Raw genomic sequence first — 24,751 nt, 5'->3', positions numbered from 1 at the left:
AGCTAGGTTTGACGACGACGGAGGCAGGAGCGCGTGTATTCCCACGTGTGGATTGGCCATAGGCTGGACCGGATGGACTACTGCTTGGGGTGGATGCAACAAAGGGCTCGAGGGGCACGTGGCGACTGATCGTTGGGTAGCTTCGTGCTTGGTGTGTACTTTTTAACTCCCATGCATGGCTACCGCCTGCCGCTTAAACCGGAGAGCGGTGAGCTCCGCCAGGCGGCAGCAAGGAGGACTTTGGCGTGGGCGTGGTGGAGAGAGCGGCGGACACGATGGTCTGCCAATACCACCGATACCCATGGTGGGCCGCCTGGGCTCCACCGAGTACCATGGCCACGTCGCACGTGAATGTTGGATTCATTTTGACATCGCCATCCGACACTACAGAAATTATTAGATAGTTAGAATTATTCTATATACCATATTTCCATACATCTTTCTTTTTAACCAAACAGATAGGTACCGAAAAATATAATAATATTTTATCAGACGGTCTAAAATCTACGTGATATCATAAATCTAACCAACCATTTGTTCTAAGTCCGTCAGTTTCACTAACATTTTTAGAAGGGATTTTTCTTCGTTGGTTAGCAATAGTGGTAAGTATCATGTCTATGGATTGCAAGCGTGCCAGGAGGGGTTTCTCCTCATTTTGCTTTATCCTTATGCTACCTAAATATTTACTTAGTTTATATCTTCTAACACTAAATGTTATACACATTTTACTATCATTCGCCGGTGTAATAAGATTTTTTTTTTGGGTGGTACATGGTGCTTCTAAGATCTCAAGACCACATTCATATTTTTCAACCAAATTGATAGAGTTTTGAAAATTATCAAATAATATCATAGTATTTTATTAGATGGTCCACAGTCTACGTGATAAAATAGTTCTCATGCTTATGACTGCAAGCGTGCCACATGGTGGAGGGGCTTCTCCTCATTTTGCTTCAACCTTATGCTATCTAAATATCTAATTAGCTTGTATCTCTTAACATCAAACCTTATACACATTTTACTATCTATTTGCAGGTGCTTATAAGATTTTTTTTGGGTACACAGTGCTTCTAAGATTTGAAGATCATACTCGTACTTCTCAACCAAATGGATAGAGTTTGAAAAATTACTAAATAATATGATAATGTTTTATTAGATGGTCCAAAATTCATATGGTAGAATAGTTCCGACCAATAATTTATTTTGAGACTGTCGGCTATATTGATACTTTCAAAAAGAGCTTTTTTCATAGGTTAGCAATAGCGGTAAGTGTCATCTTTATAGATTGCAAGCGTGCTACGTGGTAAAAGGACCTCTTCTCATTTTGCTACACCTTTATGCTATCTAAATACCTAAGTAGTTTATATCTCGCAACATCAAACCTTATACACATTTTACTGCAAATGCCTCTCATCATTTTGCTGCACCCTTATGCTACCTAAATATCTAATTAGCTTATATCTTCCAATATCAAACTTTATACACATTTTACTACTCATTTGCAGGTGCCTATAAGTTTTTTTTTTTTTTTTTTGGATACACAGTGCTTCTAAGATTTGAAGACTATATTCATACTTTTCAACCGAACGGATAAAATTTTAAAACTTATCAAATAATATAATAATAGTTTATTAAATGATCCAAAGCCCATGTTGTAGAATAATTTTGATCAATAATTAAATTTATTCGGAAACTATCAACTATAGTACCGCTTTCAAAAGAGATTTTTCCCCATTGGTTAGCAGCAGTGGTAAATGTCATACTTATAGGTTGCAAGCATGCCACATGATAGAGGGGCCACTCCTCATTTTGCTTCGTACTTATGTTATCTAAATATCTAATTAGTTTATTCCTCCTAACATCAAATATTATACACATTTTACTGCTCATTTGCGGGTGCTTATAAGATTTTTTTTTTTTTTTTGGTGGGGGGGGAGAGGGGGGTGCATAGTGCTTCTAAGATTTGACGACCATATTTACACTTTTCAACCAAATGAATAGAGTTTTGAAAATTATCAAATAATATGATGATATTTTATTAAATAGTCTAAAGTCTACATGATAGAATAATTCTAATAAGTAATTTGTTCTAAGACTATCAACTGCACTGCGGCTTTCAAAAAGAGATTTTCTTTATTGGTTGACAACAGTGGTAAGTGTCATGCTTATAAATCACAAACGTGCTATATAGTGGAGGGGTCTTTCCTCATTTTGCTTCATCCTTATATTACCTAAACACATAGTTAGCTTATATCTCTTGACATCAAATATTATGCAATTTTATTGTCCATTTGCGGATGTTTATAAGCTTTTTTTTTTTTTCTTTTTTTTTATGGGGGAGGAGGTACATGGTGCTTCTAAGATTTGAAGATCATATTCAGACTTTTTAATTAAATGGATAGAATTTTGAAAATCACCAAATAATATAGTAATATTTTATTAGATGGTTGAAAGTTCACGTAGTAGAATAGTTTTAACCAATAACTTATTCGAAAACCATCAGCATTGTTATTTTCAAAAAGGATTTTTCTTCGTTGGTTGGTGGTAGTGGCAAGTATCATACTTATAGATTATAAGCATGCCACATGGTGGAGTGGCCTCTCCTCATTTTGCTTCACTGTTATGCTATTTAAACACTTAGTTAGCTTATATCTCCTGACATAAAATGTTATACACATTTTACTGCCCATTTGCAAGTGCTTATAAGTTTTTTTTTTTTTTGGGTATATAGTGCTTACAAGATTTGAAGATCATATTCCATCTGCAAGACATGCGATAATTTGAAATTTTTTAAAGCAATTACCAACCAAACTAGAGGTCCCCCTAAGTTTTTTTTTTTTTTTTTTTTTGAAGAGTGGAAATGCCATCAATAAGGATATGATCCCAAACTCTCCTGCCCTAGACAGAGGAGACATCCAGTGGACCAAGTTTCGGTTGGCTGCGAGCCACTTCTTTCATGGATTGCACAAGTTGGCTCGACAACATGCGAGCTATGTTACACAAAAGGAAACAAATGAGACATCTATCCATGCAGTGACACCACCAAGAGAGATATCAACAAGACCTCCAATTAAAATCATAACATAAACGAGTTTCAACATTAGATGATCGCTTACATAAATGCTCATATACAGGATTAGAGACAGTATAAGTTGTTCCTGGTTTATCCGATGTTACATGTAGTGCAGAGCAAAGAAACCTATTTCATTGTTCACTGATCCTGTTGCTCATAGACCTGTTGAGGTCTATATCTGAAATGATTCTTATTGCCAATCAAATGTCACATATCTGTGGATGTTCTTTAATTTAACATGAAATCCTCATCATGCTAAAAATAGTAAGACACGAGACTGCCAACTTCTATTTAGCATGATAGCGACACCAATTGCAGAATAGAATATGATGGCCAAGCAATTTTAGATTTGATGCATCATGTCCAAGGGATGCATAATGATGGAGAGAAAAATGTTCATGCACAAAAACATAATAGTTGTCGATACATAACCGACTGAAACAGATGCATTTTAACAAATTTGAAGAACTGACAATGTACCCAATAACTGGGATTTATTGTATTACAGTGGTCAAGGGAGGGATAGGAACAACATTATATGCCTCTAACCACTGAGCATCCGCTCATATGGTATCCCCTCTTGCCACTTGATCAAGAGATTGGTGTTTGATTCAGATTGCGGCTGACATGGTTTTCCTCTTGTCCACTCACACGGCAACCAAACATGACTCTAAGAGGATGTTTAACCTTCTTCAAAACACCATAGCCTTGTACACCTTGCCTACCTTATATCAGACACAACTGTTTATAGGAACAATCCAAACTCAAAGCCTGAACCACAAAGATTCATGAAAACTTACGGTCCATATATAACTGCATCCTGTTAGTGCCATTCTGCACCAAGCTGCAGATTTGAAATATAGATCATTAAAATGTCATGAGATCTTTAAGTATCCTATTTTCTTGTACATTGGTCTCTCAGCAAAGTATATATTCTATAACAAGACACCCTGGATCACAAGTAACTGTGATGGCTCAGAAAGATGACAATGTGGTATCTGCTGAAGTAGATAGTGATGCTGAGGAAGGAGGGAGAGAGGGAGGGGTGGGTAAGTACTGAGAATCCATACGACATGAGGGGTAAGAAATATACAGGCATGTTGCATTAGATCTACAAAGAGATCCCAGGTTGGAGCAAGCAATGACCTTCCAATCAACTAGCTTCAACTGAAAGGATTTCAAGTTCAGCCCACCAAAGTGGGGAAAGTCTTGGATTTGCTGCTTCAGGTGAAATCCCCAGCACTTCCCTCAATCTAGACGTAACTTCCTTCATCGTTGGCCTCTTCTTTGGATCCTCATGGATGCAATCTTGGATGACATCGCAAATGATATCTAGCTCCTCTTCTTTATGGGACTTCAATGAAAGATCAATCATAGAGCGAATACTGCCGTTATTCAAGCACTCCACAGCCTGTTATTTCAGCAAAGTAGAAATATTATATTCATTAACACATCATAGTATCCTTTGGTGAGGAAACTGCAACAACATTGACACAGCTGAATAAGAAAAAGAATCGAGAAATATTTGCATATGAATTTCCAGTATTGGTGGAAGGATATCATATCAGGTTACCAAGTTTATGAGGGAGCCTTGTTCTTCAGAATATGGAACTTTTCCAGAGATTATTTCTAATAAAATAGTTCCAAAACTGTAAACATTGCTTGCAAGATCTGAAGATGGAGATTCAGAGAAATCAGCATCATCATCTCCAAGTATCTTTCCTTTAGCAACAACTTCTTTCCAAATACTGATATCCGCAACCTGCATGAAATTGCAAGAGCATCTAAGCAAATATGTGAAAGCACTGCAAGAAAAATATTTGTTTACCTTAGCAGAATAATCATCTGCTATGAAGATAGAAGTTGACTGCAGGTCAGGGTGCGCTATAGGTGGATTAAGCTCATGCATGTGCTGAAGACAGTATGCAATCCCCATCAGGATCCTCATTCTAGCACTCCAATCAAGATGATCAAATTGTTCATCTGCAAAACAGAAACTTCCAGCTGTATGTTCATTCTGTCCAGAATTGCCTTCAAATAAAAATATTCATCAATTTTACTCATTCATTTTTCTTACCATGAAGATGCTCATAAAGTGACCCATTGGGTGAATATTCAAACACCATCATCCTCATAAAAGGCTCATCTTCCTCACAGAAACCAAGAAGATTGACAAAATTTTTGTGGTTTATTCGTGATAATGTGTCTATCTGTAGACCCACCAAAAAAAGAAATGTTTGTCATTTGGCACGTCATACACAGGATATTAACAACATGCAGAGAAGGCAATATGCTTTACAAAGATACCAAGCATGAAAAACCTTTTTTCTGAAATGCATTTCTGAACGCTTTGACCACTCTTTGGCAGAGGGAACTGCAGTGGATGCAACTGCAATTTCGACTCCACTTGACAATGTTCCCTTAAACACAGTGTAATCTGGATAAGAGATGACAATGTTGCTAAAATCCTCACAAGCAGCATCTAGTTCTGCACGGTTTAGTTTTGGTACACCTGTAGATGTTCAAGAAAGCCAAACATTTGCATTTAATGTGAAATTGAAAGACAGAAAATAGTTGCACTAAAAAACTATACCATTCTATATCATTCGCAAAAATTCTGGAAACCATGCCATTAGGGCATTAAACAGCATAATTATACTTTGAATTTACTGTTCATTCTGCTAATTGATATTCTAATACCGCATCAGCAGAGGATTAAAGAGCGTGTGCGATCAATAAAACCTATGAGCATGTAATTGGACTTCATTCCACAAACCATCTTATTGTTCACTCCGCCTTCAAAAACTACATCTACTATGCAGAATGTGCGACTAATTGTAAGACAAACCACTTTGCTAGATTGAGGTTCGTTGGTTAAGGTTTAGATACCACAGTTGGAAACAGGATGGTGCTGAGCCTCGCCAGAATTTTTTAAGAAAGATCATCTCTGTATATATTGATGATTAGTGGTCACATTAAGTGTTCAACTCGGGCTAATGCCATCACTTATATAGACCACACTTGTTTGCCCCTTCTCTTCTTCTCAGCTGGCTCCCCTATTAAACTACATACATTATGCAAAATGAGATGACCCTTGACCTATTTCTAATAAAGCATGGACTATAACTACAATAGTAAATGGCCTTCTGACAAAGGGTTTCACCATTGCTCCTACAAATTTCAGTAAAAGAAAACATCACTTACATGATATTTCATAACATTAAACAGGAATGAAGAACGCACCTGTGACAAATGCCTTCTGTAACTGACCACTTAATCCAGTCCTCCAGGGACCTATTGTAGCCACCCCCTTGTTCCGGCACACCAAAAGCATGCATGCCATGATAATAAGAAGTAATGCAAGCAGTGGAAGTACAAGAATATACACCCAGTTCACTGATCCTTTACTTGATGCATGTTCATTCTCCACTGAATCTGTAGGCTTTGATGATGTAGATGGAATATTAGGTGGACTCGCAGGTGATGTTGATGCTGGAGATGGTTTCTTCTTAACATTTCCACTTGGTATGGCAGGAAATGAACCACTTCCCGTAGAGGGAACAGTGATGAATTCCTCAGGGGATGCACTGCTTACAGGAGCAGCAGCAAGGTTGCTGGTTTCTTCAAGCAGTCTACGACGAACAGTATTTACAAGTACACTTGATGCAAAATATGGCTCCCTAAAATCAGCTGCAGATAAGAAAGATTACGATTGTTGTTGTTGGTGGTGGTGGTAATGTTATTTGGCTGAAAATTTTTGTTGTTGTTATGGATGTATTTCTTCCTATTTGTACTTACCATGAAAATTGTCACCATGTCTTTCTTCATATCTCTGTATAGAGCCTCCTTTGAAGCCGAAGCTTGACAGTAAAAGGCTTCTGTAGTTCAAACTGTTTCTAGAGTTTGTATTCAGAATATGTATGATGGTAGAAGTCAATACTATGAGAGACAGAGAGGAAGGGGATCAAGAAGGATACTTACACAGGTAACATGTCAAAAACTTGTAGAATTTTTCCTTTAAGAACGGTCAAAAAAGAGTTAACCTTCTTCAGTTTTTGCAAGCCACTCTGCCAGATGCTGACATGTAGATGATATTGGTACATATTTGCAATTAGATAAATTATGTCTAGTTGCATACAATGTCAAAATGCACATTTGTGCTCATCAAAAAGAAAAGTAACCCGAATACAATGAACTAGAATCTTTTCTATTCTTTCTTTTTTCTCCAAGATTGTTTAGATGTGTTCGGATGAATTGAATAAAATTTTCTGAAAAGTGAGAAAAATTCTAAAATTCAAGGACTGCATCAAACTGAATGGTAGTGTCAGATCATAGATGTATGGATTATTGAATTGATTTCAGAAGGCAAAAAAATATGTCGCTTTACCAGAAGAAGATTAGCATGAACCTACTGTTAAATGTACCGTGCATATATAGATAAAATCAAGACAATTACTAGTAGATATTGGCATCTCTATATAATCACAAATGCCCTTCAAAAAAACAAAAAACAAATGGCTTCATCCATTTTAAACTAATTTCATAATATAAAAGTTGGATCAATTTTAAATTGCTAAATAACTCCAAACAAACTTGCACTAATTTAAATGGTCCATATCAAAAATGGATTGGATAATATTCGACCCAATAACTTTAACATTCAATTGATATCAGTATCGGTATTTATATCCATCAAGAAAAGTGGACATGGATATGGTCATAACCACAAATATCCAAATAGTATCTGAATCCATTTCAACCCTGTTTAATCTCAAACTCTCATTACCCTAAATTTTAGTAGGTGACAGCATTAAAATGTTTTCAAACTTTATTCCTATTCAGTGATATCTTTAACTAGTGGATGGCATTCTAGTGTTGCTAACAATCAGGATGTGGCTTAGAGGAGATATCTGAGCCATTAAAAGAGTCATTCCATTAAGTGGATGCCATTATTTTTTGCTATGCTTTGTACAATCATTTGCTTCTCTTATAAAAATAACAAAAGAATTTTGACAGATTGTATACTTAATCTGAGCTAGTGGTTCTTCACGACGAATTGTAGCATGCCTCCAGCGGGGACTGTGGGACAGCAAAAGTTGAAGCTTATAAATGAGATTTGACTTTCCACACCAAAAGCCTCTTCCTATCTTGTCCCAAGGCAGATCCAAAGCCAGTGGCTTACAAAAGAGTGTGACTGCTAAGCATCGTTGCTTTCTGCTCTCACGCAGATCTTGAATCTAAAACACTCTTCAATACTGTTTGGAAAGTAGTTGTGTATGGATCTTCATTTTCCTGGACAAACTAGAAGTAGCATAGGCCTCTGTGCTTACTGCTCATGCCAGGCTTGGCATTGTTGATGAGCCAGGACTTCCCTTGTTGTTGAACTGGAAGAAGTGACTGTAAAGTAACCTCTACCCATTAAGCCGAAGTAACCAGCTTTTTCCTGAGTAGATATAGGGTTATATTTTCCTTTTTTCAATTGACACTATAATATGAGCTTTTCAATGATTGCGCTTCATTGATAACAAACTGAGCTAATACAGCAGATATATTTGCATTAATATTCATTGGTTCAACCTCTATGACCTGATCACATGTGGGAACTCTAAGAGACACCTTTGTGTGCAAATTCTCTAGCTACATCGTAACAGGAATATTATACCATTTGACAGTGTCTTGTGGTATTGATTCAATACCACCCCACTTACTTTTCTAATTTGAACTCTATTCAGAAATGGTCAAAAGAAGAAACCTAAATTACCAAAAAAAGGAAAAGCTAAAAGATGAAATTAACTACAGATAGAAAATAATTTTAGATCATATGTAATGAATGGTAGAACAATTTACTTGGAAGAAAAAACCTTCACAACCTTGATATGTCAAGCAATGAATGATGCCTTACCAGTGCCCAACTTTTCTGTTTAAGCGGCCTACATCAGTAGCCTCATCACAAGAAAGGTTTCCACCATATATCAGATCTGAGTGCATGTTAGGCTTGTCGACCCCAGGTATGCTGCCTTGAAATTTGTTACTGCAAAGCAGACTGTAACACAAAACAAAAACTCTCTCTCATAAGTTTGTATTCTTGGCAAATGAAGCAAAGACATGTGTGATAATAGACATACAGGTGCTTAAGTGATAGCATTTCCCCTATCTCCATTGGAATCGTTCCATTCAAGTTATTATTCCTCAAATCCAAGAGCTCCAGCATATTTAGGTATCCAATCTCCTTAGGGATAATGCCAGAAAATTTGTTCTTGTAAAGCACTCTGCCAGTAGAATACACAATCAACAATACATTAAGAAAATTGGCATCTATAAAAAATGACAAAAAAAATATTTTAAGCAATCATGCATTTTAAGGACCCAGATTTTACCAAAAACTGTATATATATTCTTTTGGTAAGCAAACTGTATACATAGTATATGATAGCTGTTAGACAGGAATGTAGTTTATTGCATAGCTAGACTGGATGTTTCATGTTCAATTTTAATGTTCTCAGCTCTTATTATTAAGCAACTGGATGTTATTATGCTAAGTATTGGGCCATTATGTCAAAAGTATTGAATTTTGATTTATGAAACTGTTAAGTCGATATCCAGTTAGTTATGAGGTTATTGCTCGAGAACATGGAGCAAAACACAAAGTGCTCATCGAGCTTATTTATGTTTGCTGTGTAAGTGAAAGTAGATTACTCACTAGCCAGGAAAAGAGATGAAGATCAAAGAACAAATGCCTAGGAAAAGGCCATCAAGAGACTCCTATTAGATGTACATTGGAACACCTTTGAAGCCACATAAACAAGAAAACATGCGAAAATTCTACAAACATCAGAGGTTAGTAGATGATATTGGAGTAAGAGATGGACCAACAAGCCACATCAGAGGAGAAATAAGTCTCAACCAATAATTCATGCGAGACAGGATGCTTATATTACTTAAAAATACAATAATAATAAGACTGTTCTTGGCCCTCCCTCCTTCTAACACAGTTAAAAGAGTTGTTGTTTTATATCATCCTCCACCTTTCTACCAATTAATTTTCAGTGAAAATAAACAGAGAAAGCACTACTTACAGGGCTCTCAAGTGGCCGAGCTTTCCAATCTCAGGTGCCAAAACCCCTTCCAGAGATGACTCTTTTAGGTTCCTGCAATTTGCAGAGCAGACCTTAGAACAGCCAAATGATTCAGAATTTCAGATAATCTCTCATCATAAAAGTTCGAGGAAAGAAAGAAGAAAAAAACTGCAAACGAAAAAGCATTACAATGAAATGCCCATTTCATATGTTGAAAATTAATAGACTGAAAGAAAGAGCTGAGCAATCTGGCCACCAAAATAGAGGAAATACATCTTTATCTGTCAACAGTCAACTCTGATCGCACTTAATATAAAGATACACGTTAAAACTGAATTGTCAGATCACAAACCAAGTTCCAGTTAAATAAGGATAACCATAAGCAACAAGCATTGTCCCATATAACTGTTGTTCGCTTAACCAACTTTTCCATGTCCCCATCAATACAAGCTTTTTATAATCTGTTCTCCAAACTTTTATACAGTTTTTTTGTAACACCAAAATTTTTCTGGCCTCTGATTCCTCTGTCTTCACATTTCTGTTTAACATGCCTCTCCCTCCTTCCCATCCAAAGTAATCCACACCTCTCTGTTTACCAGGCCAAGTCCCAGTATCCAATTTCACTCAAGCAGGGTGAATAAGGTGAAGAATGAGGATGAGTTTAGGGGGTATTTGGTTGGGGAGAGTGGGAGTATAGAATTAGAATGGGAATAGATGACTTCCATTCCAACCATTTGGTTGGAAGGAGTCCCATTTCGATTCTGATTTCGGGATGAAATGGGAATGACCCAATCTACCATAAACTCAATCCTCCCTGTCCCCTAAGGATTCAAATTTCTATTCCAATTCTGATTCCGGTTACGAACCAAATGCTTCGAAGGATCTGGCCATCCCAATTCTCATTCCAATCCATTCCGATTTCCATTCTATTTCCAATTCGGGTCGCGAACCAGACATCCTCTTAGAGTATTCTCTAGTTGTTGCCACATTCTAAAGCAACTTAAGAGAAACCTTTTAAGACAGTGACTAGGCTGGCAACATGGTATTGATCAAAATTTAAAACTGAATGCAGGTAGTCACATTGAGCATAACAAATATGGAAAACCTAACAAAAGAGTGGGTATGAATTTATGAGAAACAATCAAGGAACAGGAAGATAAGACTTCAGACCACCCAGAAGAAAGTTGGAAGAAAAGATTCAAGAGAAGTGTGCATCAACAAAATGGTACTTCAAAAGTACATATGCCTGTTGAGAATCCGAAATAGATTGTGATGTATCTTGTTGGGCATTAAACAGCAATTCAACAATTACCTGAACTAATGATTCTTGGATAGTCTGAAAATTCAAGCTCAGACAATATTAAAATGCAGCAAACTGATGTGCTAAAATTAAAACATCAAAAGATATATAACAAGTTGCAGAAACAAAGAGGAAAAAAGCATAACAACAAGGGATGATGAACTTACAAAATCACTACATGACCATCGATGCAACGAATGCCAGTCCAATTGCAAGGGGTGCTATCATTTGGATCCCAATTGTAAAAGACTCCATAAGGATCGTCTTCCACTCTTGCACGGAACTCTAACAGCGCCAATCCTTCATTTCCCACCAATTTACAAGCATCAGAGGAATAACAATGACATCATTAGCAAAACCACACCTATCAATACTAGAAGCATCAACAACTTAGCTACCATATACCTTCAAGATTGAGCGACAAGCATTCATCACTTAGGAGATGGATCAACAACATGGCACACAAAACCCTGTGCAGCTGGAAACTGAACAGGTTCCATCTTCCACCCATCTCTGGTGCCCAAAAATTCAAATCTAATCACAAACTTGCTTGAAACCTCCAAAGACTCCCCTCTTCGATCTCTCGGACACGAAACCGACGAGGGAATAGCTTCATAATCCAACAATCCTCGTCAAAGTTATTATCTCTAACATACATAGCCTCCGAATCGGCGAAACTTCAACATTGGATGGCGAAAGCGGTTGCGAAACCCGAACCTCTCATCTCTTCTACTAATTCTCAAGAAACTCTGTTTACGATCAGAGTCTACCCACCTGGAGCAAGGGAAAAACAAATAAGAATCCAACAAAAAGAGTCATCAAGAAAGAATAATTTCTTTTCAGAGGATCTGAGGATGCTTTATCTGCAAGCGATTAGAATTGCAGAGAAAGAAAATACGAATTAATAAAGAATAATAATAATAATAGATGACAATATTTGTTTTTGACTCGGAAATCAAAGTAGCACGTAGAACTTACCCACTTTTTTCTGCTCTTTTCGTACTTTGTTTCTGTATTCTTTATGGAGAGGTCCTTCTCAATGGCAACCAATCCCAATCCTCATCATCTTTAGGCGACGGCTTCCATACGCCATCTCTCTCTTTTTCTCTCTCTAGATTTCTTTTTTCTCCTTCGGCCTATTCTTTTCTTGCCCAACGCTCACGAGCGTCCCGCTTTCTTGTTTTTTTTTTTTTTTTCTTAATTTTTTTTATCTCTTTTCTGTTTACCTATTCCGCGTTAGGTTTCTTTTTTTTTTTTTTGCTCCATTTTTTTTTTTCTTGTTACGAAGGAGGGAGGGTAGGCAGGCAGTTGGGGACGGCGGGTAGGAGTCGCCGGCGGCGGGGAATTGGGTGGGTGTGTGTGTTTTTCCCGCGCGATTTCGTGGCGGGGGAGGGATGGGCCCACCGCAACCGTCGGGCTCGGACGCGCGAACGCCAACCTCCCCTCGACAAATTTTCCAGCTTTGACCAGCTCTTCCCTCTCCGTCCACATCGTGCCTCCATCTCCTCGCCTGACCTCTCTCTCTCTCTCTTCTCTCTCTGGCTGGAAGAAAAGGACCCTGGTTTTTGTCCTAATAGAAGTCAAATTATTTGTCATTAAGATAAAATAATATATTATATTAAAATATGATGCATTTCATTCTGCGTGACCAAAAAAAAAAAAAAAAAAAAATCTCATTGTTTATCATATCAGGCATTTGTTAGGAGGAATACCAAACAAGGTTAGTTTTTGTTCTAGGTGGCTGCCTGCTAGGAATAGAGAAAAAAACTTGGTGCAACCCCCTCCAACAAACACCCAGCTGCAGATCTCTTAAGTAATGCATATAAAATTAAGAATGGCTATTTCTTTTATCCAGCAATTTGATGTCATAACAGTTGATAATTTAGAAAATATAAATTTGCATTGGCTAAAAATATAAAGGTTAATTCTTCTCAATAAAAATGTAAGGGTTAAGATTTTGTATATATCTCATATGTGAGGGTTGGTAACTAGCATACATTGATGTCTTAGCTGATATGAAAACCTTGGAACTATGTTAAATGGAGCCTTTATGTGTACCCTTCTAAGATGGTTATGATATGAGTGTTAAGAATTAAGAAGGAAGCACTTAATATTGCTTGCTAATTGACAACTTTGAACCGTCAACCTTGCGCCGCTCTTTTTGTCGTCTCCATTTGTTGTCGTCTCCTTCCAGATATTGTTTGTTGTGGTAATCTTGACTCACTTTGCTTTTGGCAGGACTTTGAAACGAAGTGAATGAGATCAATGTTGTGGAAGTTGGTGTCATTAGGAATTATCCCCTAAATCCCACGTAACTGCATTTGGTCCGCTTCTCTGTTTGGACGCTTCCAGCTCATTATAGGTCATTTAATATCGGCATGCTTGTTTGAAAAATAAAACTTTACTGCATGGATTTTAGGAGAGAGAGGAAGAATTAATCACCCTTGGAAGGGATATGATGTATATGGCAAAATCATAATTACATTGACCTCTGTGTTTAGGTCATGCTTGATTGGATGTTCAAAATTGCTTTCATGACATCAATCGGTGACATCTACTATGGACCATTTTAAGATTAAATACCTTCTGTATTATTACGAGGGAAAAGAATATATTGGTTGTGAATGCGTGGACTAAATTTATCAACGCATACTAAATATTGGTCATACATCCTAGTCGAGATATTCGAAAGGAATGACAAATAATACAGTCGGCCTACAAACTATGTAAGTAAAATGAGATGAATCTTGAATCGTTAAGTTGGGCACTCAATTGAATATTTGAAAATAAGAAGAGAACAAAGAATATGCTATTTTTTAAAAAAATATATATATCAATTACAAGTGTCGAGTCCATGATATGATAAAAAAATTGTATAGAGATTACGTTGTTATATTATGAAGCTTAAACTTATTCAACTTGATTCATACCTTGATTTAGTTCGAGAATACAAACTAATCCATCTAAACAGTATTCTAAATTATGGTGTTGACTCGGTCCAAACTAAATAACTAAAATTAGATGAATCTTCAATGATCAAGTTGGACACTCAATTGTAAACTTGAAAACAATAAGACAAGAAAGAATATATACTTTTTAAGAAAAATAAAATTGGATCACAAGTTTATCCTCAATGGTATATATGATAAAGAAAGAATTATATACAGATTACGTTTGCATATTGTGGAGCTTGAACTTGCTCAACTTGATTCATCACTTGATTTAGGTCAAGATTACAAACCAATCCATCTAAACGGTGTTCTAAATGGTGTTGACCTGGTCAAAAAACATATAATGCTCAAATAGTTTCTTCGATTGACCAAGAGTTGTGGACGTAGCTACTCTTACGTCTTGGTGATGTCTTATCGGTGGGTTTATCCTTGTTTGCTGCCCACAATTATCATTGTTTGCACTTTACAGCAAACAGAAAAGATAATTCTTCAGAATAAAATTGTTCTATTTGGATAAACTATGATTTTTATTATTTTATTCTCCCCGAGTTGGTGAGCGGTAGGCACCTTTAACAGCACGCCAACCAATCTTTTTTACGCATTTTTATTATTTTTTTTCTTTTGATATTTTCAGGTTATTTGCAGGTTAATATACTCGAATGAACTGGGATTTGCCCAGCGGCGATTTCATACCATTTTGCTGCTAACCAAATATTCTTGGTTCAAATCTGAGGTAGTAAATTTTCAAATATTAGAATGTAAATAATTATAATATAGATAGATCTATCTTTGTCCATAAAAATGATAATATATGTACTTGAGTTCGACCAGGGGCCCAGTAGGAAAAAGATACACAGCTCAAATTAATTATCAGAACAATTTCCAATCAACTTTTATGCTATGTAACGTGTAGCAAAACTCTTTCAAGGCTAAAAATAGAATCTGTAACATTTGTATTGAACAAGATCTCTCTTCGACAATGTTCTTAGAATTAGAGTAGTCGCTGATATCTGTAGACATAGGCATAATCTAGATCAAGTATGGATCCCCTAGAAAACTTACGTAACCTTATCCAATCCAATCCAATGTTATACCATGTCTAGTTGTGAGTTGATGCTTCGTATGTAGTATTTAGTTTTGTCCATATACCTCAAATTTCTCAAAAAACTTCCTAAATATGCCTTGAGACTAATATATTAGTGGATAATTTTAAACGAATGAATGGTATTGGCACTTTGTGAATAGCAGTAGATGCTTCAGAGTTCTGACCTAGAGTAGATCCCAATGAAACCCGACCTCGGAACCAAACATACTCGATCCAATATCTAACCGATATTTTCCTTATTCTTTTGATCCAGATCCAACCTGGTGCTTGGATTGATCATGTTTGACTTGAAATATGGATCCACACCCTCAATAGGTCCAAAACAAGATTAGGAGGTAACAGAATCTGACACAATCCAATAAAAGAGATGCCTGTTGGTAGACCTATGTCTCTTTGACCAGGGGGACCAACATAGTTGAGTGGCTCTATTGAAAGTCTCCAATCCAGCTCACACCATGCTTTCAATGCAAGTCTAAAAATTTCCAAAGCCTAGGTCCCTCACCATCCATATCAACCAACAATACACCCTGCCCACTTTCCTAAGGGGAGAGAAAATAACCAATAAAAAATTGGTTGCATCCTATGGTATTGGGCCTCCACTTAAAGGACAGGTGCCCCACGGCAAATTGTTGAAGCAATTCCCCACCAATGAACGCATCAGAAGTCCTGTACACGCCCATTTAACTCAGGGTGGTTGCTATCATAAGACCCAGATGGGCCTACCCTTGGGAGAGGCTACATAGTCCACTTTGAGATAAAACAGTGCACATAGAATTATTCCTAAATGTATAGGAAATGGGGTTGCAATAATGCTATACAAGAGCAAAGAGTAATGGTACATAAACTCTCAGGACACATCCATGTTAGGACATGACACATTCCCAGTGGCTAACATCAGATGTAACACACGAAGACCTATGAGTCATTGGCTAGAGAATGGAGACCATATGCTGTTGACTATATGACTCCAAGAGTTCAAAAAGCTAATACGTTTTGCTGGTGAGGAGGTAGGAGGTGAATGATTGAAGTACAGGGAGGATGGCCGAAGATATGATCTAACAAAATAAAGGGGAACGAAAATGTGCCATCACATCTATTAATGCAGCTAAGTTTCATGCTGTAATCTTGCTTATATGCAAGTGAATGAAAGCAAAATGAATAGAATCTTCGATGTCGTTGAAAATATTTTTAACAAGAAAGGCAAAGTTCACCGATATCAACGAGATCATAAAGTATGATGAAAGAAGGATCTAAATTCAAGTCAAAAATATTTAATTTCGAACAATTTCACCTACCAAATAAGTCATTACCCTCCGAACTAGTTAAAAAAATGATCACAAAATCTATACTTCTATAAAAGTTTTCATTTATTGTGTTGATATGAGGTTGGTGACGAATCAGACACGGTTGTGGGCATGACTCTAATACTATTGCACCTATCAACATGAGAGAAGATTTTATCTAGAATTTTAGAGGTATCGCTAAGCTTATACTAAACTTGAACAAAATTAGACTGCACTAAGATTGGCATGAGTTGGATCCACCTTATATTTGACTAGACGATGCTTGCCAAGGCTGAGTTGGGTCAACCCCAATCATCATCGAAACAATCCTCGTGAATGCAAACTACTTAGGACTTATTAGGGATAATCCTGTGCAATCCTATAGGATTCACAAGAATACAAATCAAGCAATGCCCATTTTATAGTATTCATAGAAATTTTTTAAAGTAAGCTAATCTGAATACCAAGGAGAGAAAAAAAATAATCTCACAAAGTCCTTTCTTTCACCCTACATAAATGGACTGAAAAAAATTCTAGTTGATACGAGATCGGCAATGAATCAAATATGGTTGTTGGGATGACTATAACACTATTGCACCTATCTACACAAGAGAAGGTTTTATCTAGAACTTTAGAGGTGTCATGTTTCTATGTTATACATGTTTGTTGAATAAAATTAGGCTGCACTAAGACTCACTTGAGTTAGATTCAACTTATATTTGACTATACGATGCTTGCCAAAGCTGAGCTGGGCCAACCCTAATCATCACCAAAATAACCTTTGTGAATGTAAACAACTTAGAGTTTGTTTGGAACAGTCCCGTACAATCCTATAAGATTCATGAGAATATAAGCCCGGCAATTCTCATTTTATAATATTTACAGAATTTTTATAGAATGGACTCACTCGAATTCTATAAAAAGAAAAAAAAAAATGATCTCACAAAGATTTTTTATTTCCATCCTACAAGAATGGATCGGAAGAAATCCAATTTATACGGATTAAGTCGGATCTCATATTCTATGATATTAAACACAATCAGTACTGATAGCTTAACATACGGGTGCTGGACAGGCTAAATCCTATACTTGTAGGACTTTTAACTCAATCTTATATAAATATCTTCCACCTTTCTTCTAACCGGCGACGACCAAATCTTGAATATTTTTTTTTTTAAAATTTTTGTTTTGTTTCTGTTGGATAAATCCAAATCCCGGACTTTGCTAGCTAGCCTAAATTTAACGACCAAGTCAACATAGGGACAGAGAATGTCACCATCACAATTAAATATCTATTTCATTAATAAAAAAAAAATCTCATGTTAAAATTTTGATGAAGTATTCATTACGCTATAAATAGGCTGCGCTATCTCAGCCTGCCCTCGTCTCTTTCCTCATCCTCCTCGCGACCAAAAAATGAAAATAAATAAATAAATAAATAAATAACATGAATGAATAAATGAATAAATAAATAAAAAGAAAGGCCCTCCTCCCACGAACGAACGGGAGAGGAAGAAACCCTTCTCTCGTCGACAGAGAGAGCGAGATGGCATCGCGGCGGAGGGCGATTCAGTGGAGGAGACGGTCGTCGGTCTCGTCGGTGTCGTCCAACGAGCTGTTCGTGGGGGCGCGGAGATCGCCGCCGCGGGAGGGGGAGGAGGAGGGGGAGGTGGCGGCGGGGGAGGAGGAGGGACGGTGGGCGAAAATGCTGCCGGAGCTGCTCGGGGAGATCGTGAAGAGGGTGGAGGATGACGGCGAGCGGTGGCCGCTCCGGAAGAACGTGGTGTCCTGCGCCTGCGTCTGCCGTCCGTGGAGAGAGATCACCAGGGAGATCGTCCAATCGCCGATGGAAAGCGGGCGGATCACCTTCCCTTCCTCCCTCAAACAGGTAAACCGGAAATTTTCGCCGATTTCATCTCCTTGCCTGCGTGGTTTTGCTCTTCCCCTTTAAATCTTCAAGGATTGGGCGTGGATCTGGTGGAAACTTGGGATCTTGGGTCTTCTTGGCGGGGATTTTTGTATTTTCAAAAAAATCTCATCTTGTGGGAGATTTCGTTGTGACTCGTGGATTAATGATTTTCATTTTCCATTTAAATTACGTGTTTCTTTTTCTTTTCCATAATTTTATTTAATCATAGAAGGTTTGAGATTAACTGGATGTGGAATGTGGGGTTAAATGCAGCCGGGGCCAAAGGACTTACCAATCCAATGCTTCATCAAAAGGAACAAGAAGAATTCAACATTTTATTTATATCTCGGCTTGACACAAAGTAAGTAGATATTTGAACATAATGTGTCTTCTCATGATGTGTTATTTCAATATTTTCATCATCTATGTAGCTGATGGTAAAAGAACATGCTCACTTGCAATGCCTAGTTGTGAACAGAGCTCTCATTTTTCTTATGTATTTGAATTTGTTTGGTAATGGGACAATGCCTCGTTCTGAACAGAATTCTTTCATTTTTCTTATGCATTTGAATTTAGTTGGTAATTGCACGTGTCCGTTTAGAAATTGGAATTTATCATGCAACATGATCCTTATTATGATGGTTGCAATGATTTAGGTCCAGCTTCCTGAGCATGTCCTTGGGAAATTTTAACTTCTAGGTGGTGGTTGGATGCTTGACTACATTAATATTATACCTTTTACATTTCTAGGAATTCTAACTTAAAGCCTTCATTTAGGTTGCTGATATATTTATAACTATGCGGTGGATCGTGGTTTCTGTAAAATGAATGTGAATGAAGATTTCAACTCAACTCAATTACAGTACACCCTCTCCACAAGTGCCATTCTAAGTGCCTCTCGTGTTCCGTGTTCATCACAAAATGCCACCCTGATATGATAGCCAGAATCCCACTACCTCTTTATGTTTTATATTGAAAAAAGGTTTAGGTTGGTACTGAAATCACATGTTTGTCTTGTGGGATTGTATGGAGTCCTTAATCTCGTGTTGTTGGTTATTGTGTTCTTGCTTATTTACTATCATTTATGACAACAATTTTAATACTTTGACATTTGACCTCATTGATTTCTCTCTATCTTCCATTCTTGGCTTGTGGTCCATGTTAAACCCGAGTCTCTCATGAACACTATTTAACAAATTCCGGACATTTATCCCTCTGCAAGTTTCTCCCTTTTCTCAAACAATACCTCCTCATTCTAGCTGTGCTCTTTCATATGCTTCAACCTTCATGCTGCTCATGGTGTACTAATCAATCTAGCTTCCATAAATATGCATTTGAGAGTTATTTATGCTATTCTTGACCCTTAAAAATGAATCTTCTCTCCTACCCTTTGGGGCATGCGGAAGGAATGGAGCACACACATATTTGAGTGTAGCCAAGGGAATTCTTGGCATACTTCTCAATCTCAAGCTTGAATACTGGGAGCTAAGATTCTTTGAAGGAAAGCAGATGGGTGTTTGTTCATTCTGACCTTCCAGCTGCTGATTTCATTTGCATCTGGTGGTTTCGATTCTGCTTTTATGGATGGTGATGCCATTAGCTACATTTGTAATATTTGCTGGGGATAATCGCAACTTCTTTCATGGATACGTTGCAACTTTTTTTTGCCTAGTTTTCTCACCTTTCGAGATAATAGTTTTCATGGTTCAATTTTTTTGTTCCCATTAGGTGACTTTTGGTAGTTGGATGTAGTATACTATATATACTGATGTTTGAATTGACCTTGTTTTTGCTCTAAATTTATTGTACTTCTTGTGCTTTATTACGGGAGCTCGATGCCCATCTGACTTAGTTTTCTTTACACCGCTTCTCTATCTATTACTTGTGGTAAGTCACTTCCCTTCTTTTGCCTTGCCTCTTTTCTGTTCCTTTCCTGCCATGCCTATTAATTTAGGTCTACTCAGAGCGTGTCTAGACCTGTGTTCATGGTTTTAGAGAAGTTGCCAATTGATTTAAATTCAACTAGCCTGGTATAGCACACTGTAAGGTTTTTCAGCTTGGTTTCAGTGGCTGCTCAAGATCTACATGTCCAAACCCATATGTAGGGCTTGTTGACCATGCTGTTATGGCTAGTGATTTAGCTAATACCAGCTTAAAATAAGTTAACCGAAACACAACCATGTATCTAGGTTGTGTGCATGTCTACACAAAAACAATTGAAGTATGTTATGTTAGATTGGATACATATATGCGAGGATGGGGGGGATGCAAAATAAATTGTCCTTGATGGAGGATTTGGACTATTAGTACCTACAATGACTATACGGAAGATTTTGCTGTCGATAATTGGCAGTGAGAATATGCTTCTTATTAAAGGGTGGCATGACACAGTCTGTTGCTGGGGCTGTGAAACCATGTGGTTGGCTAACTCTTGTTCATGGAGTTGTGGAATGGAGGACCCTGTTACCCACAATCTATGTTTCTTGGAGACCAACTTGAAGTGATAAATAATCTTAGTACAACATGGATGAAGGTAGAATAATGCTAACATGATGATGTGAGAATTTCATGGTGGGGCAATCTTTCACTTGGTTTCTGAATTTGCTGTATTCTTTCATATTCTATGGTCTAAATTTTTTGAGGCTGAATTTATGCACTCGTGCATGCAGTAAAAGATTGTTTGATATTTTATTGATGTGTAGTGTGTTGTTTCATTGTACTTTTTGTTAACCTTGAATAATGGGGAAAAAATCTGTTGTTTTTCTACCTATGTGATTGACTTTTCTGACTTTGTTTCTATAACTCAGATGAATTCTGATCCTGATAGGAGGATTTTACATTGTCGCATGTTCTAGGTTGGATGAGATTCACCATCTGATCAAGGATTTCCTTTTTCTTTATATCTAGTTTGCTGTTGCTCATCTTTTATGGTTCTTGAATTTGTGGCTTATTCAGTTCCTTCTTGCAGCATTTACGGATAAAGGGAAATTCCTATTGGCAGCTCGAAGATTTAGGCGTGGTGCCCACACTGAGTATATAATCTCTCTTGATGCTGATGACTTGTCCCAAGGAAGCAATGCATACATGGGGAAGTTAAGGTGAGCCTCCAGCATTCTAGCTTCTGTTTACTTCAAGCACTATATGGAATCTGTAATCTCATCAAGCAACGTTCTGGTTTTGCTTCAAGAAGTTCTATTCTAGTTGTTTTTTGGTGAAACTCCAAGTGGAACTATGCCTGCTTATGCTATCTATTGTACCATATTAAAAACTGCATTTCTTTTGAGGTTTCCCTAAGTAACAATTCCACTTAACTTCTTGGAACATGAATCTGATTTTCTTTTTTGTTCAAGCAGTGTGGAATGTTTGCCTACATAACTAGATTGAAATCTTTGTACAGATGACATGTACATAAATACAAAAATGTGTACATTTTTCTGTCATGTAGATATGCGTACATAAACATAGCTAGTTGGCATTCATTTACATGTGCATACATTGATACATCTGGTGGTATATCTTCTGTTGCTTTGCTGATCCCTGAGAGATGGATTAGATAACATCTGTTCATAACACCTGCAGCTTTTATCTATTAGATGCTACAAGTTCATCTTTTATTGCTTTTTATGCATTGACATTGAAGTCGCTTCTTGTGTGGTGTCAAGTCTATTAAGCCTACCTTAACCGCTCCTGCCATTTCTTGAAAACCTCAAAGTGCCTTGGAATCTTCTAGAATACTTGGTTTCTTAATAATTTTAGTTTCCTATTTGGCACTTGAATCATTATTCGCAGTTCCTTGCTCATAGGCAAAACTTTTCCACCCTGTGCTCAAGTAGCTCATGCACAAGTCATGTTTTGGTTCGAGTAAGGTCTGCTCCTCTTGGTGCAAACACATGCAGGTCAATAAATTGACACACGTAAAGTTGCTTAGATGTTAACTGGGACTGACAAATCTTTGATTTCTATATCTACGTAATCCAAATGCTCAGGGTTGTGACTTCACCTCAAGCATTTGACTCTACATTTTAAAAATACATCTGTTATGTTTCTGGCAGAGCCACCCTTCCTTTGCCCCAAGCGTTCTGTTCTCCCATGGACATTGGAGCCCTGATGACTACATATTTTCTTAAAAAAGAAGTGGACATCTGGACCTTAATTTTAAAAATCATGGCCACTGATTTTATTTCTCACATGTGATTGTATGTGCCCGGTACTGGCGTACTAAAATATAAACACATGCATCTGTTATGCGGTATGCTGCAAGTTGTATAAAATTCCAAGTAGTCATCTTTAAAATAAGAGACAAGGTAGAGTATTGACCTATTTGTATGCATGTACTTTGTATTTCAAAGCTTATCTCAAAATTTCTTTTATTTACCCGTTTTAGTTGCAAATTTTGTTGCAGCCTAGTTTTTGAATGCATGCTGAGTGGTATGCTTTTTTGTGCCCCTTGTACAGATTCTTAAAGCATGTTTAAATCAGTTTGAATGGTATGCTCTTTTGTGTCCCTTGCAGATCTGACTTCTTGGGGACAAAGTTTACCATCTATGACAGCCGGCCACCATACAATGGTGCAAAGGCAGCAAGCAGCCGAGCAAGCCGGCGTTTTGCCAGCAAGCAAATCAGTCCTGAGGTCTCATCCAGTAATTTCAAAGTGGGACAGGTATGTTACAAATTCAGCCTACTAAAATCAAGAGGACCGAGAAGGATGCACTGTACCCTGCAATGCCCTACAGCCCAAGAAACTGCAGAGGAGGACCCTCTGAAGTCGAAGGCGCACAACTCTGGGGGTTTGACAGTTCTGAGGAACAAAGCTCCTAGGTGGCACGAGCATCTGCAGTGCTGGTGCTTGAATTTTCATGGCCGGGTCACAGTTGCTTCAGTGAAAAATTTTCAGCTGGTGGCAATGGCAGATCCCAGCCAGCCATGGGGGATTGGAGATGAGGAAACAGTGCTGCTTCAGTTTGGGAAGGTTGGTGACGACATGTTTACCATGGACTACCGGCAGCCACTATCAGCCTTCGTGGCATTTGCCATCTGCCTTACCAGCTTTGGTACAAAATTTGCCTGTGAATGAAAACATCCCTGAGTATGTTATCCTGCAGTGTACGTGGTTGTGTTGTAACTGTAGAGACTGGGACTTTTTGTTCCTTTCTTGCTGGGATGGGGAGGTCTTGTTTGAGCTATATCCTGTCGTGCACTGGATCACATTGATAGCTGCGCAGGATTTAATCTGTGAAGCATGTCATATAGTGTACACTTTATGGCGTTTCAATGAGACCAATCCGATCTCGGCATCTTTTCTTCTTGTTTTTAGTTGTGATATGTAATGATGTCTTGTGCCACCAACCATGGAAACTTGTCTAGATTTCTGATGAACTCAGAAAAAAAAATGGAAAAATAAAAAAAGTCTCCAGCGGATGGTTTGAACTGTGGGGGATTGGTGAATTGGGTGGCCTATATGGATGGCTTGAAAACTGTGCGGGGGATTGGTGAACCGGGTGAGGGACGATTTGGTGGCTGGTTTTATGTTGTTTGAGGGGTTATGTGTTTGGAGGTGGTCTCCTTGGAGGCCAGCTACGATTAGTTTCCCTGGTAAACAAGTTCTCTTTCCTATTTGAGCCATTTGTTTTCAGAGGTGGTTTCCTTGGAGGCCGGTTACGATTCTGTTCACTGAAAAACAAGTTTTCGTTCCCAAGAAAAGCCTTTTAGTTTGTGTTCTTGTTTGTTACGCAAGAGAAAAAATTAATGTTTGTAACAACAAGAAAAAATAATGTGGAAAGTTCTTTTCTTCTTTTTTCTGGAAAATTTGACTTTATTATCAAGGTTGGTTTGGTTACAAGTAAACAACAGAAAATCTAGGTCCAGTTCGGTATTGCCTTTTTTTTCCTAAAATAGAAATGAACTAGATTGAATAACTTGTATGATGAAAACTTTTAATTTTTTTCGAATTATTTATAAAATCTTTATAGTTTTTGGTAGTCAAGATTTGTTGCTTTTAGAAAAGAATGGAAATAAATACAAACAACAGCAGAAGCTTTATGCAAATAATGCTTT

General features: G+C 37.5%; 2 protein-coding genes across 3 annotated transcripts; one reads left to right on the top strand and one right to left on the bottom strand.

Annotated features, from left to right (window-relative positions):
* Positions 1–4,086: 4,086 nt before the first annotated feature.
* LOC105044134 (protein MALE DISCOVERER 2) lies at positions 4,087–12,904 on the bottom strand. Of its 2 annotated transcripts, none has more exons than XM_029264951.2 (14): positions 12,428–12,904; positions 11,855–12,223; positions 11,617–11,749; positions 10,150–10,221; positions 9,199–9,342; positions 8,976–9,116; positions 7,055–7,150; positions 6,872–6,969; positions 6,317–6,763; positions 5,395–5,585; positions 5,151–5,283; positions 4,902–5,056; positions 4,647–4,835; positions 4,087–4,484 (listed from the first exon to the last, which is right to left on the bottom strand). In XM_029264951.2, exons 2-14 carry the CDS (start codon positions 11,958–11,960, stop codon positions 4,227–4,229), a joined length of 2,163 nt encoding a protein of 720 aa, XP_029120784.1. In that variant the 5' UTR covers positions 11,961–12,223; positions 12,428–12,904; the 3' UTR covers positions 4,087–4,226. The 2 variants fall into 2 exon arrangements, with proteins under 2 accessions (XP_029120784.1, XP_029120785.1); XM_029264952.2 differs by having other exon boundaries at positions 6,872–6,963; positions 12,428–12,902.
* Positions 12,905–18,231: 5,327 nt separating this feature from the next.
* On the top strand, positions 18,232–24,002 carry LOC105044126 (tubby-like F-box protein 1). The gene is made up of 4 exons (XM_010921923.3): positions 18,232–18,676; positions 18,971–19,058; positions 21,666–21,795; positions 23,210–24,002. The coding sequence occupies exons 1-4, from the start codon at positions 18,335–18,337 to the stop codon at positions 23,769–23,771; spliced, it is 1,122 nt and encodes a 373-aa protein (XP_010920225.1). The 5' UTR covers positions 18,232–18,334; the 3' UTR covers positions 23,772–24,002.
* Positions 24,003–24,751: the final 749 nt, after the last annotated feature.

The sequence above is a fragment of the Elaeis guineensis genome, chromosome 2 (genome assembly GCF_000442705.2).
Source record: "Elaeis guineensis isolate ETL-2024a chromosome 2, EG11, whole genome shotgun sequence".
NCBI lineage: Eukaryota > Viridiplantae > Streptophyta > Magnoliopsida > Arecales > Arecaceae > Elaeis > Elaeis guineensis.
Note: the sequence above shows the minus strand (reverse complement) of the source record. Positions and strands in the feature narration are given on the sequence as shown.

What these genes read in the sequence shown, in the direction of transcription:
- LOC105044134 (XM_029264951.2), bottom strand. Translation starts at nt 11,960, where the DNA reads ATGGGTGGAAGATGGAACCTGTTCAGTTTCCAGCTGCACAGGGTTTTG. An exon ending in AACAGAAAAGTTGGGCACTG is followed by an intron (nt 7,151 to 8,975) that starts GTAAGGCATCAT and finishes TCTACATGTCAG; the next exon opens with CATCTGGCAGAGTGGCTTGC. An exon ending in GTTTTTGACATGTTACCTGT is followed by an intron (nt 6,970 to 7,054) that starts GTAAGTATCCTT and finishes TACAAACTCTAG; the next exon opens with AAACAGTTTGAACTACAGAA.
- LOC105044126 (XM_010921923.3), top strand. Translation starts at nt 18,335, where the DNA reads ATGGCATCGCGGCGGAGGGCGATTCAGTGGAGGAGACGGTCGTCGGTC. An exon ending in TCCCTTCCTCCCTCAAACAG is followed by an intron (nt 18,677 to 18,970) that starts GTAAACCGGAAA and finishes GGTTAAATGCAG; the next exon opens with CCGGGGCCAAAGGACTTACC. An exon ending in ATATCTCGGCTTGACACAAA is followed by an intron (nt 19,059 to 21,665) that starts GTAAGTAGATAT and finishes TCCTTCTTGCAG; the next exon opens with CATTTACGGATAAAGGGAAA.